Source organism: Caloenas nicobarica, chromosome 25 (assembly GCF_036013445.1).
Source record: "Caloenas nicobarica isolate bCalNic1 chromosome 25, bCalNic1.hap1, whole genome shotgun sequence".
In the NCBI taxonomy this organism is placed as follows: Eukaryota; Metazoa; Chordata; class Aves; order Columbiformes; family Columbidae; genus Caloenas; species Caloenas nicobarica.
In genome coordinates this window covers 6,315,161-6,335,480 of record NC_088269.1, presented here as the reverse complement: position 1 = coordinate 6,335,480, position 20,320 = coordinate 6,315,161, and the positions used below count along the sequence as shown (strand labels likewise).

At 56.2% G+C, this 20,320-nt stretch overlaps 1 protein-coding gene across 1 annotated transcript; it reads left to right on the top strand.

Annotated features, from left to right (window-relative positions):
- Positions 1-5,413: 5,413 nt before the first annotated feature.
- Positions 5,414-18,141, top strand: SFRP1 (secreted frizzled related protein 1). The gene is made up of 3 exons (XM_065651807.1): positions 5,414-5,948; positions 10,575-10,652; positions 17,819-18,141. The coding sequence occupies exons 1-3, from the start codon at positions 5,414-5,416 to the stop codon at positions 18,139-18,141; spliced, it is 936 nt and encodes a 311-aa protein (XP_065507879.1).
- The last annotated feature ends 2,179 nt before the right edge of the window (positions 18,142-20,320 follow it).

Sequence of the window (20,320 nt, the reverse complement as noted above, 5' to 3'; positions counted from 1 at the left end):
AGGGAGCATGACACCAGGAGCTATTTGTTCAATCAATGATTTACCAGATGTGTACACTGTACTAAAGGCTTGTAAACATACTTTAATGGCCAGCTGTAAATCCAGGCGGTAGCAGTGCCAGCTTCATCTCCCTCAGACATGTTTTAGGAGCAGCAGTGCGAGGGCTCTGAATCACTTTGTTATAGGCTCTGTCAGCCCTGCAATTGTGCGTGTAAATCAAAGAACCAGTGTCCTTAGGTCAAAATTATTTGAATGTCAGGAAAGGTTTTATGACCAGCAGCTTTTCATTTTCTGGGTTCCCCGCAGTTTCTTGTCTTCCACAAACGGCATCTCCAGAACATTGGGTTTCCGTCCCAGTGCCCCAAGTGCGTGGCTGTGTTTTCACTGACTATGTTGGAAGTCTCCTTTGTTAATCACTGAAGCAAAGCATCATTAGGGAGAAGTGCAGAGTGTACACAAAGAGGAACTTGCCAAATTACTAATAAGCAGAAACTCCATCCATCTTAATGAGACAGGGTTAAGAAAATAGCAACCTAGCATATACACAATGGAGCCTTTCCACGCCATTTATTTATTCATGTTAGAAAGTAGTTCAGAACTCCATCTCCGGGGCTGCTCAGAGATTGTCGCATGATTTCCAAACCACAGGCTGCTTACGCTCTTGCAAATCACTAAGCATGAGAAAGATAAATAAGTGGATGGATGGCTCAAAAAATTATTAGAGGGAAGATAAATGTCTGTCCTCCAAACAAGTGAAATGACAGCACAACAAAATGCTGGTTCCAGGCTCTGTTTGCTGCTGAGTGAGTCAAGTTTCCATGAAGACGCACGACGAGATGTTTCCTTGCGGTGGGCAGGTCCCCAGCTCCCTCCTTTGCGGTCCTCCGCACGGCAGCCGAGGGTCCCCGTGTGCTCGGTCACAGCGGCTGCTCCAAGGCTGAGGCCCCATCAGGTCGGTGTGAGCTACAGCTCCCTGGGGACTCACAGCATTTGCCCAGGTTACTCTGGCAACGCAGAAGGGGTTTGCACCCACACTGAGGTGCCTGCACACCTGTGCTCCCCAGCCACATTTTTCTTTTGTTGGGTAAGAAATGACTTGCAGCGCATTTCACGCAAGCGGCTGAGCTGCTGGATATTTTATTGAACGCCAGCGCCCGCTGTATGTTATTCAGACAAACTTTATATATGCTACAGACCCTTTCAGCAGCCTGCACCTGGTTCAGGGCAAACCTGAGCCTCATAGAGAAGAATGTGCTGTAATGCAGCAAGTTATTACAGGATAAATATTTATAAGCCCCTGTAAATATTTGCCATCAGCTCCCTCCTGGGATGAGGGGCAGACGGTCAGAGTTTCAGCGGTGCTGAAGGCATTAGCTGTTGTAGTTCTTTATATGTTATCCAGCTAGTAAACCCTTTGTTGATTGTGTTTAGTTATGGCATTTAATGGTGCTAATTTCACACTAACAGGAGACATCGGCTGGAGCTGTTCGTGCCTTGATCCCGGCCGCGCTGCGACCGGCTCCTGGTGCAGCATCGCCCGGCCGGGCGCTGGGGCGGGTGGTCGCGGCTGCAAAACCTCCTGGTGCAGATCCCCGAGTCGCGGGGCTGGGGAGCGCTCCCGGCTGCATCGGTGTTATTGGAACCTGGGAGCTATCCACTGGGAAAGCCCGAAAACAAACACGGCAAAGCTAACATCCTCCCGGCAGGCCGACCCCGTGGGGCTGTCAGCCCTCGGCTGGCTGAAGAGGTGTCTAATCTAAAGCAAATATTCCCAGGGGGTTCCCAGCAGCTGTCCTGCTGCAGGAGGTGGCGTGGGAGCTGGTGGCACCGGGGGATCCCCATGCAGGGGGGGCACGGACACTAAGGGCAGCACAAGCCCTGGCACTGAGCAGCTAGGGAGTTTTTGTGTCACCCCGCTTGGGACAGGGACAGCGGGTGCCTGTGGCCGCTGGTGTCACTGTCCCCATCACTGCTGCCTCTGTCGGGGCTGAGACGGGGCGAGCGCAGCGGTGGGAAACCAGGGAAGAAATGCCAGGGCAGGCAAGGCCGTGACTCCTCCATGCCCTTGAATGCAGCAGTAAAACAAAGGGCCCTGGGCAACAGCGCTTGCCGGATTGTTGCACGGGACTATTTGGGGGCTGCACTTTGCTTCTCATGCACGAAAGCCAGTCATTTGGCAAAAATCAGCTCAGTTAGCAGGCATTGTTCCTAAAGAGCCCGGGGCTGAATGGGCTCAGGGCTAATATATTCTATTATCCCACGCCTGCCTGTTTTCCCGGGTTGGCGTGGAGGGAATCGTGCATTCCAGTGCCGGGCGGCCGCGCAGAGCGTGCCCGGCAGCCCTGGCGCTGCCAGCAGGCAGGGACTGGGCAGGGGTGGGGGCTCCACAAGCAGAGGCGGGTGACGGCGGTGCGGGGGCTCGTCACCCTCCACCCGTCCTTCAAGTGCCTGTCATGGGGGGACGTGGGAGCAGCCACAGCAAGCGGAGGAGGCTGTGGTGGGCACAGGGCGCATAGTTCCACAGCCTGCAGGGACCAACAATGGAGCTAGAAATAAGCAGCGTTAATTGGGCTGGGCTTTTCAAAGCCTGGGAGAGGGCTGGGGACAGCCGAAATTGTGCATGTGGCAAAGCTTCTCATTATTCAATAAGAACATGTTAGCCCCTGTGGGAGAGGCAGCAATAAATGGCTATAAAGCAAAGTTAAATGATGACATTAGAGACTATGCAGAGATTTAAGAAGCAGAGGGCTACATAGTTATGAATGGAAATGGCTGCACAGGCCTCACTCAGAAAAGTTAATACCCAATTTGGAAGAGGTTTGCCGGAGGAGCAGTGCTTCTTGGGCAGCTGCTGTTTAAGAGACCTTACACTATGTATTAAGCAATTTAGTGGTCTAGACCAGAGATGTTGTTTTTTTCTTTTTTTTTCTTTTCCTTTTTTTAAGGGAAAAAAAAAAAGAAAAAATGGTTTGCTAGGCAACTGTATTTCAGTTTACAATTCACTCTTGGATTCCCATACAGGCGCTACTGCTACGAATGTGGGTATCAGCTACAGAAAGGAGAAGGGAGCCAGCAGAGACCTTCCCTGGGCTGAGTTCAAGAACTGTCCAGGCTTTGAGTGCGGATGGGTTTAGCAGCCAAGGCGATGCCGCCGTGCAGCTGTCCCACTTGGATCAAGAGTGCTGAACTGTGCGGGCAGCGCTTCCAGCTCAGCGACTCCTGTACGGTGTGTCAGGGCTGCACCAAGCCCAGGAATCGGTGCAGGATGCTCCAGGTACATGGTGTCACACATCTCTGGAGTCACCATGACAGGACATTTTCCTTGCTCCATGGGGTGTTTGCCGAGCTGGGGATAACCAGAATCCTGACTGTAGTTTTATCACAGTGTTACTGCTGTTGCCTTTTGGAGAGCTCCCTAACCTTAAAACAAGAGTTCCCTGCATCCCCATCTTGCCTGCCTACCTGTGGTGTTTCTATCACACTACTCAGCCTGGAACAGGATTACAGCACTGCCAAGGAAAACATGCCCATTGGCACTCTGAAAATGGAGAGGCTCTGAGACTTTCTTATGACCTTGCAATTGAAAATGGAGAGTTACTTGCACAATTTGGTTCTGAGTGCTCCAGATGAGCAGGGGTCACATTCCAGACCAGAGACTTGTACCTGAGGATGTAAGACTTGGATGCAAATAAAGATTCTTGAGAGAAATTCAGCCAAACAGCCAGTGCCCTGTTCTGTGTACCCCATTATAGCACACTAGTAGGACATCGCAGTGTTCTCTACATTCTCAAAAATAGACATTTCAATGTTTCTAAACTGATTCTGGTAAAAGCAAATTCTAGGCTGTCAAGATTTCCCGAGGGATGAAAAGTCCATTTGCAGCTATTTCTTGGTGCGAACAGTGCTCAGTGCTTTGCTACCATTTCCCAAGCCCAAGCAGCAGGAGAGGGCCTGCTCCATCCAATTGCCTCTTTCATTCAGCCACTGGCACCGTATGGTGAAGATTTCTCTTGTTTACTGCTGAATTCTCCACTTCATTAGTGGTGCTAACTGACTTCTCTCTTCTGTTGGCCCTCAGGTGAAAGTGGCTCTTTCACGCTTCCAGGCCGCAGAGCCTCTTCCATTTACCTCTCAATGAGGTGTAGTTCCTGTATTAAATAGCACAAGCTGTTCAAGCAAAAGGCAGCAGCAGTAATGAGAGCTTTGTACGAGTGCGGAGCTCAGGAAAGCTCCCTTGGACGTGGACACGCGGGCACACATGGGGCAGAGCTGCTCGATGGGCAGATCTTGTGCACATGGGGGCCGAGGCAGCTCCTTCTGCTCCGCATGCACCAAGGGGCACCCTGCTCTGCCACGGAGCGGCCGTTGGACCGCACACCTGTGCTGGCACCCGGGGAGGTTCACGGCCACCACCCTCCAGCCTTGGACCTGCAGTGGGCAGCGCTGCTGCTCTGCTTTACATGTGCCCTTTTCCTGCAAAGGGTGGTGAGCGGCTGGTGCTGCTGCTGGGGGAACAGTGGACGTTGCTGTTGCGCAGTTTCTGCTTCCCTGGCAGGACCGCAGCCAGGTTTCCCAGGCGCGATACCTCTTTAAGAAACAGACCAACTCTTTCTCCTTTTTTTTTTTTTTTTTTTGCAAATACCATAGTTTTTGCTGGAATTTGTCCACAGGGAAATGAGGTCTGCGTGGTCCAGTCCAGGTTCTCAAAAACATCTGCAGCCTTGGAAAAGCCGCTCAGGAGCGCCTGGGCCTCCCTGAGCTGCCCTGGCTCTGGCGCCCATGGTGCCAGGCGGCAGCGGGCTCCCTGGCACGGCCCCGCCGCCCACGGGGGAAGCAGCCGCGCGGGGCTCTGGGGTGCGCCCAAGCCCGGGGCTCTCCCGGTGCCTCCGAAGCCCCGCTGCTCGCCCACGGCCCCATTCCCGCACCTCGTCGGGTCGGGCGCTGCAGGTGGATGTGCGGGGCCGCCGGGGCCGCGCCGGGCGCTGTGCCGCAGCCTGCGGGGCCGCTCCGGGCCGCTCCCGGGGCGCGCAGCTCCCGGCTGGGCTCGGGGACGCGGCGCCGTCGGGGCCCGGCGGGGCGGGGCGGGGCGGGGCGCGCCGGGCCGTGATTGGCTCCCAGGGCCCCTGATTGACACCCGCGGGCGGGCGCGCGGCGGGCGGCGCTGCGCTGATTGGCTGCCGGGGCTCACAAACCCGCGGCGCGGCGCGGCGGGGCCAGAGCGCGGTCGGGGCGGCGGCGGCGGCGGGAGCGGCGGCGGCAGCGGCAGCGGGCTCGGCGTTCCACGGGGCGGGCTGCCAGCGGGTCGGGGCCCCGGGCTGGACTGGGGGGCCCCGGGCAGGGCGCAGCGTAGGGGGCCGTCGGTGGGGCCGCCGGCAGCGTGCGCCCGGCGGGGCCGCCGTCGGCGGGCGCGGCGATGGGCAGCGTGCGGGGGCCCCGCGGGGCCGCGCTGCGGGCGCTGGTGTCACTGGCCGCCGGGCTGCTGGCGTGCGGCGGGGCCAGCGAGTACGACTATGTCAGCTACCAGTCCGACCTGGGCCCCTACCCAGGCGGGCGCTTCTACGCCAAGCCCCACCAGTGCGTGGCCATCCCTGCCGACCTGCGGCTCTGCCACAGCGTGGGCTACGACAAGATGGTGCTGCCCAACCTGCTGGACCACGAGACCATGGCCGAGGTGAAGCACCAGGCCAGCAGCTGGGTGCCACTGCTCAACAAGAACTGCCACATGGGCACCCAGGTTTTCCTCTGCTCCCTCTTCGCCCCCGTGTGCCTGGACCGGCCGGTCTACCCGTGCCGCTGGCTCTGTGAGGCCGTGCGCGACTCCTGCGAGCCCGTCATGCAGTTCTTTGGCTTCTTCTGGCCCGAGATGCTCAAGTGTGACCAGTTTCCCCAGGACGATGTCTGCATTGCCATGACAGCTCCCAACGCCACCGAGGTCTCCAGGCCCAAAGGTGAGGTGTGACCAGCACTGCAGCCCTGCTTCTGGTGCTTTTGGCTGAGCTGATGGGGCAGGTGTTAGCCCAGGAGGGGCTGCGTGGGGCTGACAGGGGTCTTGGGGCAGGAGGAGGCTCAGCTGAACTCTGCTTCTCAGCAGCAGTTCTCCTCCTGCCTCCGAGCACTCTGCAAGTGCTCCTGTCCTGCGGCAGGCAGGATGCCCTGCCAGCGTCATCCCGGAGCTGAGCCGGGGGCACTCAGCTGGGGCACGTGGCTGCTCCGGTCCCTGCGGGCTGGGCTTTGACCCTCCATCCCACAGGTGCTCCACCACCCTGGCAGCAGTTTCTCTGCTGCGCCTGACTCCTGTGGGGCCATTTTTGGCAGCAGTAAGACACATGGCAAAAAGCGCTGCCTGATGGGAGTAAGTCGTGACAGTAATCCTGGCGGGGAACCTCACTTCCCTGAATCCTGGGGTGAGGTGCTGGGCAGCCGGTGACTGCAAGTGCAGTGGAAATCCATCCCTCCATCCCCGCTGCCTCGGGTGGGACTGCGTGCTGGCGAGGGGGCCAGAGACTTAACAACTGGGAAAAGCAGATGTGATTCTTGTTTTTCATTATGTTCGGCAGGTCTGTTTGGTGCCAGATTGGCTTGTTTGTGTGAGTTGCAGTGAGTCTGGCTTGTTGCTGAAAACTTTTAAAATAAATATCCTGGTGTCACATCATCATTCTGCATCAGAGCACTTGGCAAGGCTGGCAGGAGGGGTGTTTGTAGAGGGAGGAGGCAGAGGGCTGTAAAAGACTGCGGTGCTTTACTGCGTCTGGGGCTTTGCAGGGAGGGATGGGCACTCCCGATTCCATGAGGGAAGGGTGCAGGCACTTGGGAGGAGCTCGGGGTTGGGGGAACCACGCTGAGCAATTGCTGTGGCATCTGGAGGGAAGGTCGCCCTTTGCAGTGGCTGCTTTGGTGCAGGTACCTTTAGAGACAAAGGCTTTACAGCGTCCTTGGCTGTGAGCCCATGCTCAGCCTGCCTGGGACTCTGCAGCGTTATCCCACTCGTCCCAGTGGGACTGGTACTTCAGGAGCCCTTCGTGACTGGCGTGCATCCCACAGCCACGCACTCCTTGCCAGGGCTTGTGCTTACTGATGCGATTGCTGGAGGAAGCTCTTTGTTTTCCAGGAAGGCTCGAAAATCATCTGTCCTGGGTGAACCTAGACCCTTGGTCAAGACCGCAGTCGCGTCCTGTGTTGTGGGTACAAAGATTGCTTTTATTCCCTGGGGACTTGCAGCCAAGCGTGCTCCTGGGGCTGGTCTGAGCTGCTCGCTGTAGAGCTGCTCCTTCCCAGGTCTGAACTGGAGTTTGAGCTGTTTGCAGGTCAATCATTTTAGAGACATTAGTGACCCAAGACCTATGAATAGTCTTCTAGTTGAGCACTGTCTGCTAAGTTTTCCTTTGTGTAGTTTAACAACTAACTTTCTAATCACCTTTCAGACCTGTCTTGACAGCAGCATTGGGGTGGGACATTACCTCCTTCTTTTGGAGCTGCTAAAGTGCCCATCAGCACGGTATTTGGGTATCATGTTGTTGTTCACAGGCATGGCTAAAGTGACATTATTACAATGAATTACATCAGCTCAGGTTTGAATCCTTTGTGGATCTGTTGCTGGTCCTGTTTGGCATGCAGAGACCTCATTCTGCACAAGTTTTAGGGTGTATTAACTTGTTCTTGGAGTGAACTGTAAATTGGAGCTGGGTGAATATGGCAAGGAAGTATTGCAGGCACTTGGATAAACCACTATCTGCTAAGTGGCTTCACAATATGTCCCAAGCACTTTTGAATGAGTGATTTGTTTGCGAGGCTGTTTACATAAAGTAAGTCTTTAAAAACTCTGCAAATGTGAACTCTCTTCAGCATTCAGCGGAAAAGCACAAGCAGCTCTCTTCACATCCCCTGGCTGCTTGGAAGTATTTCAGGAGAAGCCCTTGCACGTGCTGCAGCCGAGCACCAGCAGCTCCAGCGGTGTCCGGCCCTGCGCCCGTCCCACAGCTGCGGCGCTTCTCTGTGAGGGGACGAGCAGTCTTGCTAGAAAACGCGTCAAGGCGAGAAGGCTGAGCCCCTGGGCAACGTGCTGGGCTGGACTTGCTGCCCTCAGCTGTGCCAGCTCTCGTTTAACACTGGTTTGCAGCAGAGGGGACCCGGCAAGGCGCCCAGCGCTTTTCCACTGGTGCTACCACCTCGTGCTGGCGACGGTGTGTCTGGCTGGGTGCGTGTGGCATCGCGGCTCAGCCCTGGTCCCTGTGCCTGACGGGTCCTTCCCCGGCTCAGAGCTCTGCGACCGGAGACCCTTGTGTGCGTTTTCCGTGAGCACCGGCTCCCGGAGCCCCTTTGGTCCCGGGCACTGGGGTGTGTTTCCTGTTGATACAAAGAGGGTCAGGACCCAGCAGTGTCCCCCCTTTTCTCTGGGCACCAATAAGAATGAGCCCTTTCAGTGTTTTCCCCGTTAACACCTCAAAATTGGAATTTGTTTCTGCCTCTCAAAGAGCTGACCTGCTGAATTCCTTTCTCCTTAAGCACGAGGCGGTAAAGCCTGCAGGCCCACAGGATGCATCAGGGGAGTTGCAGATTAATATAGCATTACACATTCCTTCTCCTGCCCCTGGAGTAAGCCGCCTCTAAAGCCAGTCGTTGGGAAATGGTCAGCAGGGAAAAAGCGAGCTGGAAGCAGGCAGAGGTTGTGCTTGGAGCAGAGCTGTCAGCTGCAGCGGGCTAGGGCTTTCCTGGGGCACAGAGCTGTGCAGGAGATGGTTGTGCCCCTGGCCATTGCGTTCCTGACCTTGGCGTGATGGGGTGTCCTGTTGTGGAGGGACGTTTCCCTTCCCCTTGGCACGGGACAGTGTCCCTGGGCAGCCGTGCAGGCACGTCTGTGCTGGGACGGGCTGCGGGAGGCAGGGCTGGAGGATGCTCCTGACATGCGGAGCCCCCCGGGAGGCAGCTGGGGTGAGCACCGGGTGTCTGCTGCCCCTCGCCAGGCCCTGGGTGTGCTCCTGGGGCTTGGCTCCCTCCTGGTACTGCAGCAGTCAGACCACTGGGGCCGTCACCCTCCCGCCAGCATCCCTTTTCACTTGTCATGAGCTCATTAAGTGTACGGCTTGGATGGAAATATTTTGACTGCTGATTTTAAAAATAGTGTTGGGAATGTCATCATGTCCCTGAAGGCTGGCTTCTGCCTGCGTCACTCTAAGTTAAGATGGTAAAAGTGGCAATTGCCCATTAGGGTTTTGGAAGAGGCGGTTACCCAGGTGACGGGCAGCTCTCCCGGGTACAGAGGTACCAGGAGAGGGACGGTGAAGTCGGTGGTTGGTGCTGTGGAGGTGGCCTTGGGACTTGAATGTCAGGGCAATTGGAAGACCAGTTGCTCTGCATGTGCAATTAATAAAGACGCGGTGCATGATCCCAGGAATTAGCATTTGGCACAGAACAGATTTGGGAGGTGAGAGGGAAAGAACAAGCCACAGAAAACAAATGTCTCGCCTGGATCCCTGTGGGGCATCTGTGCCTGAGAAGACTTGATTCTGCGGTCGGCGTGGGTCACGGTTGTGCCGTCCTCATGAGCCGTTCTGGCTCTGTACCCCTCTTGCTGGGACACCTCTCTGTTCTGTCCAGCAATGCTGTGGGTTTTGCCAGCCTTGCTGTGGGCTGGAAGGGGCGAGCGCCGCCTCTTCACGCAGGGACCGGCAGATGTTGTGCTGCAGCGCCGTCCCTGAGAATAACTCCCTTGTGTGGGGAAGAGCCCTCCGTTCTGCTGGACCAGGAACAGAGGCAGCATCTCCCAGCTCAATAAATTCATCTGCCAGTAACACAAATCTGTGTCTGTGCTGCTGTGTGGTCTCTGCTCTGGCTGGAGACAGGAACCTGGAAGCAGATTTTTGTTCTCTGGATGAAGTGAGCTTTCCTCCTGGGATGGATCCTGTCGAAATGTCTCGGCCCGGTGTTTCCCAAGAGGAGGATGCTGGCTGCCAGTGGCTGCCAGGCAGGGCCGGCTCTGCCCTCCTGGAGCTGTGAGCTTGTCCTGCAGGGTTTAGCTGGGCCAAAACCAGAAAAGGTGTCCTTGCTCGGGTGGTTCTGGAGGGGCAGAGTGCTGCTGTGGGGCAGGGCAGGAGGTGGGGGGCTCGCCGTGGGCTGCGGGTGGTCCCCGGCATTGCGGGGAACCTGCGCTGAGCTGTGCCGGTGCTCAGCCCCAGCCTGGCTGCGGAACAGACCCTGGGAGAGCCCGTCGCAGGGCACCACCCTCCTGCCGCACTGGCGTTCGGGCGCTGCCCGCCCCGGCACCCCGCGGGAGGGCAGGTCAGCGGGCTGCGGGCCATACCCCGCGGCGAGTGGCCGCCCTCCGCCGAGCGCCTGGCCTGGAAACCCCTCTGCCTGCCAGCGCCGTCCTCCCGCTCCTGGCAGCTGCCCGTGCCCGGGGCCGCTGGCAGGGGCTGCCCGTGTCCCGTGAGCGGCGGACGGCTCCTGGCCCTGGTGGGGCTGGGACCTTGTGGCGGGGTGCCCAGGCGCATGTCCCCCGCGAGGGCAGCGCCCGCACAGCCTGGCGCTGCAGCGCTTCTTGGGCTGCCTCCTCACCGCCTCTTCTCTTCTCTTGCCAGGAACGACTGTGTGTCCCCCGTGTGACAATGAGATGAAGTCAGAGGCCATCGTGGAGCACCTGTGTGCCAGCGAGTTCGGTAAGGAGGGGAGCCGGGGGCGCGGGGGAGCTTCCAGTGGGCGCAGGGCGGTGCGGCTCCCGCGGGGGCTGGCTCCTAGGTCCTAGGTCGCCGTGTCTCCCTGCCCGCTCTGGGAGCCATGCGGCCGGCAGTGTGGCCGCAGTCTCCGCACCGCCTGCGGGCAGCTGCGGTCCTTCCCCGAGGCGAGATGCCTCTAGATGTCAGTGTCGGCTGCGGGATGGACGGGACGGGACTGGACGTGTCAGGGATGTGTCCGGCTCCTGCAGCCGAGCACACCCAGGGCAGTGGGGCCCTGGCAGCAAAGCCTGTGCTCACACATGGCCCTGGCTGCAGCGGAGCTGAGCGTCCCTCCCGCCCTGCGCGGGGTCACCAGCTGTGAGCAGAGAACCAGACGGTGTTGGGCTGGAGTCTGGGGATAGAGCAGAAGTGGCAGAGCGTGGTCTTTGCTGAGCTCGGGAGGTGCGTAACTTAACCCTGGCATTCCCATGCTCTTGTGTGCCTGCACGAATGATGCATGGGATGGACCCTTATTCCGCTTGCAGTCATGAAGGAGCAAAGCGGCTTCCCCCTTGCCCCGGATTGCTTGTACCACTGGGTTTCTTTTTAGCAAAGTTGTGCTGCTCTTGTAAAATCCAGGTGTAAAAATCCAAAGCCAGTCCTTGTCAAGCTAGGGCCAAGCAGTGAGCCTAAAAAATGCAGAGCTACTTGAAAGCTGTGTCCTAAATATGTTATGGCTGAGTGAGTCAGACAGTCATAGGTAAACAGAACTTCATTTTTAAAAAAAGTATTGCAGGGAAAAATATTAGTTTTCTCAGATCAAACTCAGAATTAACTTGTTTTGACATCCTTGCTGGTGTATGTAACTTTCCCAGAAGGTTATTAAAGGCATATTGAACAAGGTGTGCATTCCTCAGGGATTAGCACTTGAATGTGCCCTGTGCCGGAGAGCACTATGCAAACCCAAACCTGCTCTGCATGCTGGCGTGTTACCCTTTCTGCTGGAAATGAATTCTCAACTCTCCTGCAGATTTGGTATGCCGAAAGTCCTAAGTTCAGTGCAGACTTTTTCTAATAGGGAAAAGCATGAACAGGAACACCCGTGTAACAGTTTCCCAGGAATGCGCGCACGTCTCGCTCGGGGGCCAGCGGGCTGGCCTGGGCTGGGGCTGTGTTCCTGTGCGCGGTGACACCGAGGCATCACCCGGCCCCGGGCTCTGGGCTGGGGACAGCTGTCCCACAGGAGGGGCTGGCCGGGCGGTGGCGGTGGCTCCGCTGCCGGTGGGTCACTGCGGTACCTGTCACCTCGGAGGTGGGCAAGGAGCGAGCCGAGGTGCTGTCCCGCTGGTGGGCAGGCGCTGGGAAGGGAAATACAAGTTTAACCGCAGGCTTGCCATCAGCCTCTATGCTAGATGTCCTCCCCGTGCTCCGGGACAGTTACACAACGGGGAGCAGAGGCCAAACCAGAAGCATTCACAGCCTTGGTGGAGTGGCTTGAGACACTGACTTGCCCACAAAGTAAGTTGGTTATTGGGAAATTTTGTGGTGACAGCGTCCAGAGGATGGAAATATTTCTTGGCAGGCGGCTCCCAGGCAGGGCTGTGGCGAGTGGCCAGGGCTGGTGTTACTGTGCACCACAAGCAGCAGAGATTTCTGTAGTCATGATGTGGGGTATCACAGCTGCATTGGGGCACCCAGACCACCAGGTTTCTCCAGCTTTTTATAAAGTCGTTTGTTTTCTCTGCCAAAGTAGAGGCTGATGGTTTTTCTGAGCATTGCAAGGAATTTGGGATAATTCTTTGCTCTGTGGACCAGCACAACTCCAACATGTAACTTTATTTTTTAAACATGTCAGAGCTCTTGCTGATGCTGCAGTTGCTCCCTTTTTTCCTCCTTCCCACTCCTGCTTTCTCTTTTTGTCTCAGAAAGAGGTTTTTCATTTGAAAACGAGATCATCTCCCCACTGTAGGGAAGTCCAAAGGCAGCTGAGCAGGACACAGCTGGTGTCTGCTGCATGTGAACCATCCCTCTGTCTTCATGATGGAAGGTTGTTCATGTCTTGGATTTACTTTTGTTGCCCTGCTCCTCCCTGTCCCCAGACCTGGCCGCGGTGGGAAGCTCACTGGGGTGGCTTTTCCGTGCTGTAGGTTTCACGCAGCTGCATTTTGCATTTTGTTCCTTCGGTCACTGTTTTTCCTCCCCATCCAGGAGGGTCGTGAGTGCAGGTAGCGCTGCCTCCAGCTGTGCCCAGATGTGGCCCGCTGGGGAGGAGAAGTGGTGCAGGTCCTACCTGTGCTCCCGCAGATCTCCCTCCACGGAGAGGAGCCCGCGGGGTAGGCAGCGACTTCAGGAAGTTTTCTCAAAGCGCAGCACGTGGCCCTTGGATCTTTGTTTAGTCTTTGGGGGGTTACTGTCACAGGGTGATTTCTCAAGGAAAGCTGTTTATCTGGCACTAAAATAAATCCCCAACCCTTCAGACTGAGATTTCTCATCCGTGTTCACCAAGGTAAACACTGGCAGCTGACCAGTTACAGATCCTCATCAAAGCCAGACACCTACAATAAATGTTTAAACTAACGTGTGCTGCACGGGGCAGCTGCTGGTGGGTCCAGCGCCTATTCCCGCAGTAACGTGACTGCGGGTTTCGCTCGCACCTCGTTGCAGACAGGACCTGAGGAGCACTTTGCCCGCACAGATATGCCAGGCAGGAAGCGGCTGTGCCACAGCCCAGGAGCAATGTGCATCTTTGCTAATTGCTGTGCAGATCTTGGTGCAGGTCTGGTGTGGTAGGGCAGTGCTGCATGCGAGATAAGTGTGGTTTTGCTCTCCCGTGCCCCCGCAGCCACCTCCCCCCTCCCTGGGCTGCAGCCAGGACTTGTTTCTTATTCCTCAACTTGTTTCTTACTCCTTGGCTTGTTTCTTACTCCTCATGCAGGCTGGGCTGGCCCTGGAGTTCATTCCTCTCTCTGTTTCTCTTGGTGACTTTATTTATTGTTTCTGCCCTTTCTCTGGGGTCCGAGGGGATCCTGCTGAACGGGCTCTCGCTGCACTGGAGACTGCAGTACAATCAATACACACTGTTTATTTTTTCCCGTGACTGACAGTTCCTTGCCTGCAGCCTTCTCCTGTTACAGCCCTAATGTGTCTTCTGGCAGGTTTCCTCCTTCTGAGTGATTTCTTTAGAAAGGAGCAATGAGGCTGAAGGAACAGCAGAGCTTTCCCTTCTCTCGCGTTCCCTTCCCTGCCCCGGAGGTGCTGGAGTGGGGCCCCTGCTCCCAGTTTGCCCAGGAGACTGGGTTTCCTCTTGCCTTGCACTGGGAGTGGGACTGGAAAGCTGGAGCTGTAAGGACGTCGATAAGAATTGTTTCAAGTGATGAAACGTGAGTTGTGCTTTGTCAGGCTGGACCCCAACCAGCTCTGTGGGGCCTTTGCTGCTCTTGGAGCTGCTGCTGCCAAGAGTAATTTCACTCGGAGTGAGCAAACACTTTCATATACCCTGTTTCGTATTAGTAGAAATAAAAAAAGACTTTTTTTATATCTCCAGCACTCCCTACTCTCTCTGCATTAGAGACAACAGAGTTGTGCTACCATCTGATATGAGCAATTTGTAATCGGGGCTGAATTCCTGGCTTGGTCTAAGGGGGAGCATCACCTCCGGCTGGGGTGCGGTGTCGGGAGCGAGGATGCTACGGGAAAGCTGTTGGTGCCTGCGGGCACCCGCTGGCAGCGGCTTTGCAGGCGTCTCTTCAAGGGTGGTCCAGCTATGTCCGATTCTGGTGCTGGCAGCTCCCCGCAGCTGTGCGCAGGGGCTGGCGAGGGGGTTGGTGCCTGTGCCGGCTCTCCTGGCTGCAGCAAAGGTCCAGCGAGCGGCTCGTGCCTGGGCAGACGTCAGCTCCTGGATGCTGGGGCAGAGCAAGGGCAAGTGTGGGTTTAGTGCCTGGGGAGGATTTCTGCTGCTGTAAACACAACATGGCTGAGAGCTGTTGAGTCCCAAATTAAATCCTGAAATCTGCCTTTGTTGTGTTTTGTTTTTTCCCTCCCAGCCTGACTAATGCTTTCACTTCTCTCTTTTCTGGGAAGAGCCTTTGAAGTGGGCGGCTGGACGCTGGCTTGTGCGAGAGGACTCCTGCCACGACTCGCCTGTGAGCAGACGGACTGGCAGTGCTCACGGGGAGGGTGTTTGGGACGTGTGGCACGAAAGTAAAACCTCTCCCTGTGCCGTGCAGGAGTCCCCTCTGCCCTGAGCATCACCAGGGCACAGCCCGGGGCAGCAGAGGGGAGCAGGTCATCCCTGTCCCCATCCCTGCGTGCAGGGTGTCCCAGAGGGGTGTGCGGCATCCCTGGGGATGCCGCTCACCTCCCACCCTGGCACCAAGGCGTTGCAGTTATGGCACCGTGCTGTGCCGGATCCAGCGCTGCGTCCCGGCGGTGCTGGCGATGTCGCAAGCAGGGTGAGACAATGCCTGGCTGGAAGGGGATTTCCTGGTTTGCTGTGTGGTCCTGGCTGCAGCTGGGGAGCAGCTGCTGGGGCAGCAGAGGACGCGGCTCCTCTGCCTTCACCTGCCTCGTGGTGTGGCCGGGTGCTGGCTCCTGGTCCCGCGGGTGCTGCCATTCACAGGAAGGTTTGTGGTCTCTCTGCAGCCCCCAAGGCTCCATCTGTCTGCGGATGCGGGGGCTTTTCTGTATGAGCGCGTTTGACAGCATCTTTGAGAACATGGTGGATGCTTCAATTGACAGGAGCTTGGGCAAAAGTGGAGGGTTTTGTGTGTTAGGTGAGGAGACATGATTGCAGTTTAGTGAAGGAGTTTGATAAAGAGGTCGTGCTGGATCGTGTGTGTATCGTGTGAGAGCCAAGGGGCGGGCAGGCTTGTGGCCAGTGTGCTCCTCTGCGGTGATGCAGCATTGTTGCTGGGAAGAGCAGAGTCCTACACAAACTGCTTGTGCCCCTGGTCAGCCACCCCGCTGGTCCTTTGTGGAGTTTGCACAAGGGAGGTTTGCACAAGTTTTTAGTGCGTGTCTGGATTTACAGTTTGCTGGGGCAGCTCCTGCGCTGGCTGGTAAGAGGTACCGGCTGTTGCGCGGGGGGAGCAGCTACAGGCTGCACAGCCCCCAGACCCGCTGTGTCTGCCGTAGGCTGCCATACCTGGAGCAGAACAGCACCGCCACCAGCTGCCAGATGGTTTTCTTCCTCTAGCAACAAGGATCTAAACTTACAGCAATCACAGTAAAGCAATTTGCAAACAAGACATTTTGAAAAAGTCTCTTATTACTGGTATTATACCATTCCTCCTGCGCTGGCAACCACGGTGCTTAGTGCGAGAGTTCACAGTCAGAACGGATAAAGAAATTGAGGTTCATATTGAGGGTTGCTGCTGCTGCCTAGTCAATGTCACAGAGCTCCATTTCCCAGATTTGTTGCAAATTGATCTGGTTCAGTGTCTTTAGCGCCTTAAAGCTTGTGTCTCTTTAGCTCCTTAAACATCCTGAGTTTGGAAAAACAGATGGAATGAAAATTTGACTCAGGTTTCCAGTCCTGGATTACTTTCTTGCACAGTAACAGTACAACACAACAGGGCTCTTGGCAAGCGCAGCAGGCGTTTTTGGCACGGGGGCAGATAAATGCTGTTCCCCCTGTTGTGGCTGGGAGCACGAGGGTAACGCAGAGACTTTCTCGGGACTGTCATCGCGCTGTCCTGCTGCCGTTCGTGTCTGGAACGGTGAGCAGAGATGCTGCCCAGAAAGCAACGTGTGTTCTCTGCTACAAGTTTCAGCAGAGCAGGACTTCACGGAACGATGCTGCGGGGACCCGTCTCGCTGCCAGAGCCAGGGGCTGCTCCATACCGTCTGCTGCGCGGGCTCCCAGAGTCAAACGAGAAGGGACAGCAGACAATTAATCACCTATCCGAGCACTATTTATCTGCAGCTCTGAAGTAAACTCCCAAATGATGGAAATATGTTAGTAATTTTTGGCCATATGTGCTTTTCCCCAAAAATGATGCAGAGCCAAATGGCACAGAAGCGATACTTTAATGTACAACACATTTTCATCATTTTTCCCATGTACACTAAATTCCTCTTCATGGTCGTGGCAAAGGAACATTAATTTTATTTGGATTGCGATTAATTCTGGAAAATGCTGAACCCAGAGAGGAAAATATTTTCCGTGGAAGTCGTGTGGGATTAACTCCCCTTCTCCAGGGAGGGTGCCGGCGTGTGGCTGCTCCGCGTGGCTTTGCGGGTCTTTGCCACAGGGTTCACTGCTGCAGCACAGAAATGTCCAGTGCCTGGAAACTTGTTCCACAGGCACCTGGGGGCCGGAGTGACTGCAAACAAATGCTTGAGAAGCCAAGCTGACCTTCTAAACGCCCTGTTCAAGAGTCTCTCCATGTGTGTAGAGCAGGGAAATCACCTTGTTTACTCAGCTAACATTTTGCTAGCAAAGAGCGTGTCAGCAGCTGAGCAAATAAAAAATAAAATAAAAAGCACCCGGCTTTGCTGGGGGGAAGGGAAGCAGAGCCGTCAGTGTTTCACTGTGATGCTCTCCTGGCCGTGAGGGTGGCTCCGCTTTGGGCACGGGGGTTTTCATGTCACGGTCACTGGGCAGAGTCCTGGCCGGGGTGGTGCTGTCGAGGGGAGTGAGGGGACGCGGGAATGGAGCCGGCGGATGAGGGAGTGGGGGATGCGGGAATGGAGCCGGCGGATGCGGGAGTGGGGGACGCGGGAGCGGGGACGCGGGAATGGAGCCGGGGGATGCGGGAGCGGGGGGCGCGGGAGCGGGGGACGCGGGAATGGAGCCGGGGGATGCAGGAGCGGGGGACGCGGGAGCGGGGGACGCGGGAATGGAGCCGGCAGATGCGGGAGCCGGGGACGCGGGAATGGAGCCGGCGGATGCAGGAGCGGGGGACGCGGGAATGGAGCCGGGGGACGCGGGAATGGAGCCGGCGGATGCAGGAGCGGGGGACGCGGGAGCGGGGGACGCGGGAATGGAGCCGGCAGATGCGGGAGCCGGGGACGCGGGAATGGAGCCGGGGGACGCGGGAGCGGGGGACGCGGGAGCGGGGCAGGGCGCTGCCGTGTGCGCTGCTGCCGCCTGCCCCAGCCTGGCTTGGCAAAGGCTTTGTGCCAGCCCAGGCTGCTCAGGAGGCGTTCTGTTTTCCCTTGTTTTTCAGCTCTTAAGATGACCATAAAGGAAGTTAAGAAGGAGAACGGGGACAAGATGATCGTCCCGAGGAAGAGGAAGGCGCTGAAGCTGGGCCCCATCCGGAAGAAGAACCTGAAGAAGCTGGTGCTGTTCCTGAAGAACGGGGCCGACTGTCCCTGCCATCAGCTGGACAACCTGGGCCACCACTTCCTCATCATGGGCCGCCAGGTGAAGACCCAGTACCTGCTGACGGCCATCTACAAGTGGGACAAGAAGAACAAGGAGTTCAAGAAGTTCATGAAGAAGATGAAGTCTCCCGACTGCCCGACATTTCCATCCGTCTTCAAGTGATGCGGTGGGTGGCGGGGGAGCCGCTGCCTGGACCTGGCGCGGCCGGGCACGGCAGCTGGGCCGCGCTGCTCCGCGGGGGCCGCTGGGCCGAGCCCCCGCTCCTCCCGGCCCCTCGGAGCTCCCCACGCTGACCCCCGCCCTCCCACCTCTCCGCCGCCGGCGTGTCCCTGGTCGCCCGGGCGAGCAAGTGCGACCGCCGAGCTCACACACGATTCTCACCCGCGGTATCCAAAGACCTGTCGCTGTACGGATGTGTACGTTCATTTAATAGCAGCTATCGGGTAAAGAGGGCAAGCGGAGGGTGTGAAGATATTACGCCATTGCAGTAAGGACCCTCGTGACCATGTTACTCCCATCTTCATGGCTGCAGGATTGTCCCAAATTAATTCCTGCTTGAACCAGAGCCAGCCAATTATAAAAACATCCCATCCTCACAATAAATTTAATGAACAAGTAGTGGAGAACCCGTGACAACCTCTGATAAAACTTCCCAATAGCTAATTGCCCTCAGTGTAAAAAAAATCCTGTTGTAGTCTGAACTGCTTAGTTTAAGCCTTAACCCTGGGGTCCTTGAGACGCCTCGACCGGCTGGACGGGGAGCGTCCCTGACCACGTTGTGCTGTGTCCCCGGACCTGCCCCGGCCGCTGCCCGGCCCCGGAGCCGGTGCCTGCTGCTTGTGTCCCTCCCGGACTTCGCCAGCGATATTTTTATAGTTTCTTCAGGCTGCTGGCAAAACACCAGATTGGAGAAGGCCGAGAACTGGTCCCTATGGAGCGCCACGGGAAATGCACCGTCTCCATCTTTCCCTCTTTGCGGTCACTGTGAGACCTATCAGTTTCGAGGGTTTTGTCTGTTTGATGTGTGACAACTTGGCTTTGTATCGTTCTGTTTGGTTTTTTTTTAATCAAAATGTCATGTTAGTGTGAGGTCAAATAGTTTATGAAAGACAAAGAATATTGCATCCAAATGATACATTTATTGACCAAGCTGAAATTCATTATTCTGCTAATTGGACAAGTTCTCTTTTCCATAGACCCACATTGCTCCACATTAATTATACTATCCTGCTTCCATTCAGTGTTCTCATCAATCACGATTACTCTGAGAGAATGAATATCTTGCGATCTGAGATAATCCCATTGTGTTGCAGTTAAGTGAAATAACACATCCTCATTTTTGAGGTTTAAACCAACCCCACTTAAGGCTGGTAAATTAATTATTCTTTAGCCTGGGAGTGCTGTTAATTCCCTGTGTGGGGACAGAGCTGCAGACTTGATGGTAGAAGAATTCCATGAAGAAGCCAAGCGCACTGATGAATGATGTTTCACAGCTAACAGAGAGATGGCTTTAGGACATGAACTCTGTAGGAAGTCCCACTAGGTTGTCTTAGACCACCATTTGTAGTAGTGTTTCTTTGATGCAAAATTAATCATTGTAGGTAATGTGCTTTATCAGTGAATTAAATAAATAGATAAACCAAGGGCTTTCACATCACAGACTGATGAGGCGAAACGGTGGGAAAGGCTGACGAACCCAGCCCCGTCACAAACAGGTCATGGCCCAGAGTCTCTGCCAGTTACTTCAGACACCCTCTGACCCCATATATTTGTCCCTGAAAAGCCGATCAGAGCTGCTGAGCAAATTGGCACACAGTATTTCAGACGTGGTATTTTGGATGTTTCTGTGTACCTGCAGAGTGATTTTACCCTTCCCTTGCCAAACTGCTCCGCGATCTCCCAGCTGTTCCTGCCTGGACCTGGCTGACCAGTCATCGCTCCACTGCCCCGTGTGCTCTCGGTGTGTGGAGGCTTTTGACAAAAATAACAGCGGGGGGAGATGGGCAGGAGGGCACGAGGACGCGGGTTCGTGTGGGGAACAGCCCTGCTCCCCCCAGCACCTCCAGTCCATACAGATGGGCATCAGGAACACGAGGGAGGGGCTGCTGGTGCTTGGCAGAGCTCTGCTCTGATTTGAGGGCTTTGCTCAGCTCATTTACCTCAGAGACACGAGGAGAACAGCTCAAGCTATCTGCAAACTATATCTTGAAGGGCAAATACCTGAAGCATAATGGCGATGGAGCCCTGGTGAGGAGCACCGATGTGTCAGGGGACACGCGAGTGGAGCAAGGGGACCCGGCTGGTGCGGGATCCTCTGCACGGCACGGCCGCGGGAGCGGAG